General features: G+C 45.4%; 1 protein-coding gene across 1 annotated transcript; it reads right to left on the minus strand.

Annotated features, from left to right (window-relative positions):
* Positions 1–684: 684 nt before the first annotated feature.
* On the minus strand, positions 685–8,665 carry VIM (vimentin). The gene is made up of 9 exons (XM_025853425.2): positions 7,965–8,665; positions 7,249–7,309; positions 4,354–4,449; positions 4,105–4,266; positions 3,434–3,559; positions 2,875–3,095; positions 2,373–2,416; positions 1,888–1,973; positions 685–1,044 (listed from the first exon to the last, which is right to left on the minus strand). The coding sequence occupies exons 1-9, from the start codon at positions 8,525–8,527 to the stop codon at positions 1,003–1,005; spliced, it is 1,401 nt and encodes a 466-aa protein (XP_025709210.1). The 5' UTR covers positions 8,528–8,665; the 3' UTR covers positions 685–1,002.
* Between the last annotated feature and the right edge of the window lie 224 nt (positions 8,666–8,889).

Here is an 8,889-nt window from a genome sequence, read left to right on the forward strand (position 1 = left end):
CCCTTCTCCGCATCTTGCTGAGGACGCCACAGCCCCTCTATCCTGCCGTTGCCCCATGTTCTAACTCCCACAGTGGCCTCTGGGCTACTCCACCTGCTGCATGTGCCCCCAGAAGTTCCCTTTAGCCAAAGTCTTTAATTTTAGGAAGTGTATTTGTTAGAATTGAAATCACACAGGGGCATGGCCCCAGCTGACCTCATTTTGTGTAAAGACCTATCAGCATTTTTGTGTAAGTTATTCTATTCTAGGCCAGCTATTTGTAAATTTAAAGAACTTCATTGAAAAAAAGTGAAGTCAGGGCACCAGGGTGGCCCAGTCATTTGAGCATCTGCCTTCGCTCAGGTCATGATCCCAGGGTACCAGGATCGAGCCCCACAATGGGCTCCTTGCTCAGCGGGGAGCCTGCTTTTCCCTCTCCCTCTGCCTACTTGTGCTCTGTCAAATAAATAAAAAAATCTTTAAAAAAAAAAAAAAGAAAGAAGTGAAGTATACCTACAATGGGCAAAGTAAGAATGATATCTGAAGCAGAAATAAGTTGGATTTATCCAGTTAACCGAAACTTGATTTTTGTGGCAAATTCACCAGTTTAGGACCAAAAAAAAAAAAAAAAAAGTCACTGACACACAGATTCTCATAAAGTTTAGAGAACTGTTTTGATAGAAACAAATAAGTAACACACCAAAAGAGTTTTCCAAAGATTTATTGAAGCAGAAACAAGTTGGTCAGATACTTGTTGGAAAAAAAGCAGTTTTAATGGTATTCAAAAATACTTTTTAAAAAGTATTCTAGCACAAGTTTTCTTCGTAAACTAGATTATGTTGTAAACTTTCTCCTAAATCTTTTAAGAGTGTTGGTTCTTAAGAACTAGAGATTATTCCTATTCCAAATCTATCTTGCGCTCCTGAAAAACTGCAGAAAGGCACTTGAAAGCTGTTTCTTTAAGATACGGATTTCTTTTTTTATTCTTGCTGGTAGTATTGCTGCATCGACTCTGTGCCCTCTTTACTCAAGGTCATCGTGATGCTGAGAAGTTTCATTGATAACCTGTTAACAAAAAAATTCGAATCAAATAGAATACCTGCTGAAGATGAAATTACCCCGATAAGCATGACAAAGGAAAACCCTCCTAAGTAGGTATCATTGATGGTGAAAATAGGCAAGTTACGTTAGCTGTGCATGGCCAAGGTCACAGCTAGGAGGGACAGATACGTGTGTAAGATGCTCTTCACCTACATGCAAAAGAAGCATCCTATGGAATGTTAGCACTTAAAAAAAGAAAACTTAAAACTGTGTATGAAGGATGCTGTGATAATCCTATGCAGCAAAGTTTAAAAGCCCTGAAGACGGACTAAACTGTACAGTCAAGTGCATTTTAAGTGTATGTGCAAGGGAAGATTCCATGAAGATTGCAACAGATTTCGGCCATTTCTTTCCTGGCGTAGAGAAGTAACAAGAAACGAACTGATTATCCGGCATGTCCTTGCGCTATGTCAAAGGGCCTAAGAGTATTCAGGTGGCGGTCAGTAGAGAAGGCCGTATGTCCAGGATCAAAACATTTCTGATATTGAGGGAGTCTACTGAAGTAGCTCATGGAATGAGTCTAGGAAGTAACTTAAGGAAGCTGTGCGCCGATCTTAAATTAAGGAACGTAGAAAAACAATCACTTATTTTGGACAGTGGGAAGACTGCTATGTCACCTTCATATTCAGGAGGCAAACAGTTGGCTGTGTGTCGTGCCGGGCAAAAAGGCCTATTCTCTTTTGAGGAGTCATGAGTGAAACCAAAACCTCCCCAATGAGCCAGGTGTTACCTGAGATAGAGACTTATTGATTCACAAGGCTATCGATGTCTGCCTGAGATTATGCGTTTTGACTGAAAGATACCAACCTGTCCATCTCTAGTCTCAACCGTCTTAATCAGAAGTGTCCTTTTTGAGTGAGTATCAACCAGAGGGAGGGAATCCAGATTGGTTTCTGAATAAAGAAAAATCGCCCAAAATTAGTAAAAGTGAAATTTTAAAAAAGACAAGTAACTATTTTGCCTAAAGAATTATGATCGTTGTTCACAACTGTCGAAAGCACTCCTTCCAAAATAATTCTCAAGACTTAAGACTTTACCAGGGCCTGGTAACGCGGTAGCATCAGGATGGACTATTTCAGTGCATACTCCAAAGGAAGAAGTCCAAGGGAGTTGAAATTTTAACTGGCAGCACAGATTGTAAGACAGTACTTGGGTCTAAAAATTATGGATGTTTTACAGGAGTTTATCTTGTATGGCATTTTCAAAAAATCATTTAGCAAATTAGTGCTTTATCATAAACGGACTGGCTACAAGCTGCTGAAATTTTTCATAAGGGGAGATCAAATACTTACCCCTCAGGTTCAGGGAAGAAAAGTTTGGAAGAGGCAGAGCAATCCTATATAGGGATAAAGAAGAACAGTAAAATTTTTGTTAAACGACTCAAACAATAAGGAACGAATTTCCTCAACTTCTTGTTTTCATCAAATAAGAGAATGTATTCTTGTAGTTCATTAAGTGAGGGATTTGCCTCCGAAGTATTTACCTATGACTGGTCTCATTAGTACATTTAAAATCTTTTCCTTTGAGTGTTTTCTCTGAGCACTGCAGAGTGGGAAAAGTGTTGGCGCTCCCAGAGTTGTGAGTTCAAATCCCAGCTCTGCTACTGATTAACACCGATTAGGGCAAGTTACCAAATCTCCCAAACCTAAGGTTCCACATCTATAAGAAGTGGTCAGCAGCTACGTTGAAGAAATGTTCTAAAGATGAAGAGGTAACGCACGTAGGTAAAGCAAAGGGCATAATTCCTAACAAAGGGTAGCTATTCACACACGTGCATAAGCCCTTGTGCCACACCTGCTCTCCTCGCCTTCCAGCAGCTTCCTGTAGGTGGCAATCTCAATGTCGAGAGCCATCTTGACATTCAGCAGGTCCTGGTATTCCCGAAGGTGACGGGCCATCTCTTCCTTCATGTTCTGAATCTCATCCTGCAGGCGGCCAATAGTGTCTTGGTAGTTAGCAGCTTCGACGGCGAAGTTCTCTTCCATTTCACGCATCTGGCGTTCCAGAGACTCGTTCTGCAGGAGGTAAGAGAGGCTTCGGATGTTACTTCCCAGGAAACCCCCTGCTATCCCCAGACCCACAATCTGCTCCCCTAGTGGCAAAGAGGAGGAGCAGCACTCCAACTTCAGGTGAAGGATACAAGCATCAAGCGTTAGAAGCAAGAGTGTAGGTGTAAGCTAAAACTTTTACATCTCGAAGTGCTCTTTGAATCTATCCTGGCAGCTCATTTTCTTTGGATTAAAACATAAATTTGTCTTCATTTGAAGTTTTGTTCAGATATCACCATTAGCTTGGTCAATGTGCATGATGCAAGCGGGTTATGGTCCGTTTTTTAGTGGGGTGTGATACTCACAGTCCCTTTGAGGGCGTCCACTTCGCAGGTGAGGGACTGCACCTGTCTCCGGTACTCATTTGACTCCTGCTTTGCCTGGCGCAGAGCATCGTTGTTCCGGTTAGCAGCCTCAGAGAGGTCGGCAAACTGTCGGAAAGAAATGACAAAATGTGGACCACCCACGTGACTTGGTCCCCTAAGATTCCCTAAGATCCCCTAAGATTCTCCCTTGCCTGGGAAAAGGGGAAAGCTTCAAGATGGTAGGCAAACAAATAAATACATAGCACATGATCCAAACCAAATTTTGTATCTTAAGTGCAAAGCTCCACGTTCTCCAGACTACGTCTACATTTCTGTTCTGAACAGCGAAGGAAGAGTGGCAGAATGCTGACGTTGATGTTTTCGAGTAGAAATTCGATACATTTACATTACCCTCATTCAAGAAGGGTGGAGGTCATGGGCGTGGCACTGGGATTGCCTTGGAAGTAGGGTTCAGAAGGGAGTAGAAAGAAGGGGTGAGCGATAGGGAGGCCGTAGCAATAAATACAACTGGAAAGAGAAGTTCAAGTTTAAGAAGTTCAGGCCAACTTTCTGACTGGAGCTAAAGGGTGTGCAGGGATCACAGGCAGGTACGAGCGTTTCCAGAACAAAATGCTCTGCTCTTGTTCTAGCCACACTGATTGCTTTCATACCTTGGACTTGTACCATTCCTCGGCCTCCTGAAGGTTCTTGGCAGCCACGCTTTCATACTGCTGGCGTACGTCGCGCAGGGCAGCCGTGAGGTCAGGCTTGGAAACATCCATATCGATTTGGACATGCTGGTCCTGAATCTGGGCCTGCAGCTCCTGGATTTCCTGCAGAAAGAACAGACAGAAGGTCAGCCATGCCCAGGATGGGGGCAACTCCACCCACATTCATTCACGAAACGTGGCTCCACTTGCCTCATCATGCAGTTTCTTCAAAAAGGCAATCTCTTCTTGCAAGGATTCCACTTTACGCTCAAGGTCAAGACGTGCCAAAGAAGCATTGTCAACATCCTGGTTTGGTGAAAAGAGAAAAGACAGGGCAGATGGGAGGGTGCTGAAGTCGATGGCTTATCTCCTTTATTCATTTTAAATGAACCATATGAGCTTAGTCTCTTTACTATGAAAAGGTTGTTGAGAGCTTTTATGACCTTTGAATAAGTCTATAAAGCACCCAGTATGATAATATACTATACTTTCTTCTCTTCATTCTTCTCTTCATTCTCTTCATTAATAAATTTGAATTGTGACCCACTGTATTGTATTCAGATGGCTAATAAGCAATTTATTGCAAGCAAGTAAATGTTAAACTGCACTCTGAATCTCCATTACACTAGTGAAGTTTTTCATTATTTTTAAAATTTCAATTCCAGTGTAACTGACATACCATATGATACTAACATATTATATTAGTTTCGGGTGCACGATATAGTGATTCAGCAACACTGTACAATACTCGGTGTGCTCTTAATCCCCATCTCCGATTTTACCACCCACCTCCCCTCTGGTGGCCCTCAGCCTGTTCTCTGTAGCTAAGAATCTGTTTTTTGATTTGTCTTTATCTTTGTGCATCTGTTTTGTTTCTTAAATTCCACATGAGTAAAATCATATGGTATTTGTCTTTCCCTGACTTGATTTTATTATTTTTTTAAACCTAGAAAAATCAATGTCACCGCATTTTTAAGATATCTTTTTTAGAATGTCATGAAATAACGTAATAGGGTTGACCAGATTTCATTTTGTGTATACTCGAGTACACGTAAAACAGAAATTTGTGCTTCAAAAGTTTCAGTGCATATCTGAGCTCTTCTATTCTCTATTGAAATCTTTTTTTTTTTTTAAGTGGGCTCCACGACGATGGGACTTGAACTCATGACGGAGATCGAAACCTGAGCTGAGATCAAGAGTCGGAGGCTTAACTGACTGAGCCAAATGTATCCTTAGAACGCAAAGCAAGTATGTAGCAATCTCGCAAGGCTAGATTTATACTCCAGTTCAATTTGTACTGAAATTGACTGGCAAAGATGCAGTTCAGGCACATAAGGAAAAGAAATGTAATTCTGCACTGTATTTTCTTTGCTTCCAAATCTGGTAGAATTTTCTCTTAAAACTCCCATTGCATCCTGCAAAGGTGTGTCCATCCTTTTCACTTAGCACTTTGTAAATTCAGTTACTTAGCTTGTTTCAGAATGACTGGTCAAAATGCATGTAATGAAACTATATGCAGAATCCTTGCTGCTCAAGCTCTCCTGTGTTTCCATCACTTGCAAACTGCTATGTCCCAAAGATTTTATTTCCCCTCAGGGAAATGTTATAAGAATTTTTATACCTCTTATCTTGTCAGCAATTGTATGTGGAGTACACTTGATAGCACTGAAGTCTTAAAATGTTGAGAGACCTCTCTCACCTTCATGGAAATGTGAATGAGGAATGAGTGATAATTTAAAAAAAAAATCTGGCTTGGGAAAAATTCACTTTTGCTTGTTAAGCCCTAAAAAAAGATGCGGAAGATAATTACGTCACATTGTGACATTTCTACTTCCTTGAAGAAAATATCAGGGATTTTACTGAATCCCTAAAGAGGAGATCATTGATATCAATCTTGTTTTATATTAATGCACTACGCTGCAGAAAACATTACAGATATGATGATCACAAATGCTCAGTTACTAAAAGGGGCCACACATTGCAGTGCTTAACTTAATTTGGTAAATGTATTTCTGCTTCAAAATGTTATTCTGGACTATGCATCTGAGAGCTTAGATAGCCATCCCAGTAAGTGTTCAGGAGAATAAAACTATGCTAGTGGCTCTTCCTGCTTTTGAATTCCAATTTCAAACTAAAAATCCTTGAAGTCTATCTAGCTTTGGAGCAAAAAGTCCTTTACTTAAAAAATCCATTCTTGGGCCCTAGGTTCGTTCTTCATTTAAGGAGAAAGTGCTAAAGAATAAAGAAACCAAATAAAGAAAGCCCTTTCAAAATGTGAGGTATGATTGTAGCTTTAAGAACTTTTCCCATCACATACTTCACAAGTCTGGACCAGATATTAGATAACGGATGTTAGCAAATACTGTGTCCAATTAGAACTGCACTTACATCATTACATATTCAATAAGAATGTAGCCTGTTGCAAAGCTTCTCTGGGAACACAAAGACTCCTATTATTTCTGTCCAGAGCCACCACACTTGCCAGAATGTCTGTATCTACATTCCATCGTGAAGCCCGTAGAAACCATTAATACCTTTCAGCCCAGGGGACAGATGGCTCCTTTTCATCCTTATTAGATCACAAAATAGTTGTGCCTAGTGATACTACCATATAACTTTAATGCCACAGTGGAACTTGCAGGGAAGAAAAGAAACTTGCTGGCTTAAGTCCAGTTAAACTAAGTTTCTTATCCTCCAACACGTTTACGTTTCAAACTACAGGGCATAACTGTGCTTTTCGTGGCCTTGTAAAAGTTAGCCAACTTGACTTTAGTAAGCCTTAATCTACATCAAACTGTAACCGTTCAGAATCAGAATGTCAATGTGTTGCAAAAACAAAACGGAAAAAAAATGTTTCTTTGAAAAAAATCTCGAAACAAAGTAAAAAGTTAAAAGTTTTTCTGTCCTAAGGCAGGGCTTCACTCATTCAAGGGTTTTCATTGGGAGCTTTCATTGGAAGAACTGTGCTCTTTCTGCCACTAGGGGGCTTTGCGCAAAGACGTGAAGTTTTGCACTATCTAGACGCGGGGTAAGTAACTTTTGAGAATTGCTGCGGGTCGATCGGGTGCGGTCCGGTGGCTGCAAGCGGGAACAGAATCTACAAACCTGTCTGAAAGACTGCAGGGTGCTCTCGGCTTCCTCTCTCTGAAGCATCTCCTCTTGCAACCTGAAACAGTCGCACATTAACCAAAAGGGAACTGGGAAACCGCCAGGGGCGGGGCGGCCACACCCAACCACCACGTCGCTGCACCTCGCGACAGGAGCTGCTGCGCCACCTCCGCGGGCAGCCAAGCACTGCGGATTTTAGAACTGCTGCCCTCCGTACGTTTTAGCGGGTCCTCGGCGGCAGCGTGCAAAAGCAATCACGGTCGCCACCGGAACCTGCAAGGCGACCGCCGCCACTCCGCCCCCGAGGAAGCTCTGCAATCCCTTTGTCTCGCTTCCGCCACTTCCCTCCTCTCTTCCCTCCTCCCGCCCCATGCTGGCAGCCCGCCGGAAGCGGCCCGGAAACTTTCTAAAAGTTTGGGGAAATGGCGCTCATTGCTTGTAAGGGCCTTCGGCTGCAGACACAGTGGTAGTTTTAAGAAATCTGTAACCTGAAGTGGGGTGTTTTTGGGCAACCAGTGGGGGTGGAGGGGAAATGTTAACTGCAAGGTCTGGGTTCAGGGCGGGGCTGCGCCGCCGCACCCACAGCCCCGCTCACCCGCTGTCCCCCAGGCAGCCACCACCCCAGCCACATTCCCAAGGGCGTGGCAGCTTCTCGCGGAGGCCCTGTTCCCTTCTCCCTTCCCTCCCGCAGCCCCGCGTGGGCGCCGCCTTACTTCTCCCGGAGCCGCATGATGTCCTCGGCCAGGTTGTCGCGCTCCACCTCGAAGCGGGCCTTGTCGTTGGTAAGCTGATCCACCTGCCGGCGCAGCTCCCGCATCTCCTCCTCGTAGAGGTCCCCCAGGCGCGACTTGCCCTGGCCCTTGAGCTGTTCGAGCTCGGCTAGCAGGATCTTGTTCTGCTGCTCCAGGAAGCGCACCTTGTCGATGTAGTTGGCAAAACGGTCATTCAGCTCCTGCAGCTCCACTTTCTCGTTGGTGCGGGTGTTCTTGAACTCGGTGTTGATGGCGTCGGCCAGCGAGAAGTCCACCGAGTCCTGCAGCAGGCGCACGCCGGGCACACTGCTCCGCAGGCGCACGGCGGAGGAGCGCGTGGCGTACGCGCCTCCGGGGGACGAGGCATAGAGGCTGCGGCTGGTGCTGGGGCGCAACGCGCTGCCCAGGTTGTAGGTGCGGGTGGACGTGGTCACGTAGCTCCGTGTGGAGCTCGGCCGGCTCCCGGTGCCGGGGCCGCCGAACATCCTGCGGTAGGAGGACGAGGACACGGACCTGGTGGACATGGCTGCAGAGGGTGGCGGTGGGCCGGGCGGCTGCGGCGGCACGGACCGGCTCGGGGAGGACAGGCGAGCGAGGGCGCAGTGGGTGTGGGCGGTGGGAGCGCTGCTGCGTCTCTGGCGCGGGGGATCCCGAAGCGAGAGTGGCAGAGGACCGGACCCCTCCGAGGGCGCAGTTTTTATAAGCCGTTAGGAAAGAGGGTCCCCTCCCACTGCCATCCCAGCCGCAGACCGCGCCAGCCAATGGGGACCGACAAGAAGAGGGGAGGGTGGGCGGGGGCGCCCTCGAGCCTTCCTCCCGGCTCCTCTGCAGCCCGGGACTGCGCACCGTCCCGTTACTTTTTGGTTGGGCTGGGACTTTCGGGGGC

Source organism: Callorhinus ursinus, unplaced genomic scaffold, assembly GCF_003265705.2.
Source record: "Callorhinus ursinus isolate GAN/ISIS: 27379988/994484 unplaced genomic scaffold, GSC_fseal_2.0 scaffold36, whole genome shotgun sequence".
Classification (NCBI taxonomy): Eukaryota; Metazoa; Chordata; class Mammalia; order Carnivora; family Otariidae; genus Callorhinus; species Callorhinus ursinus.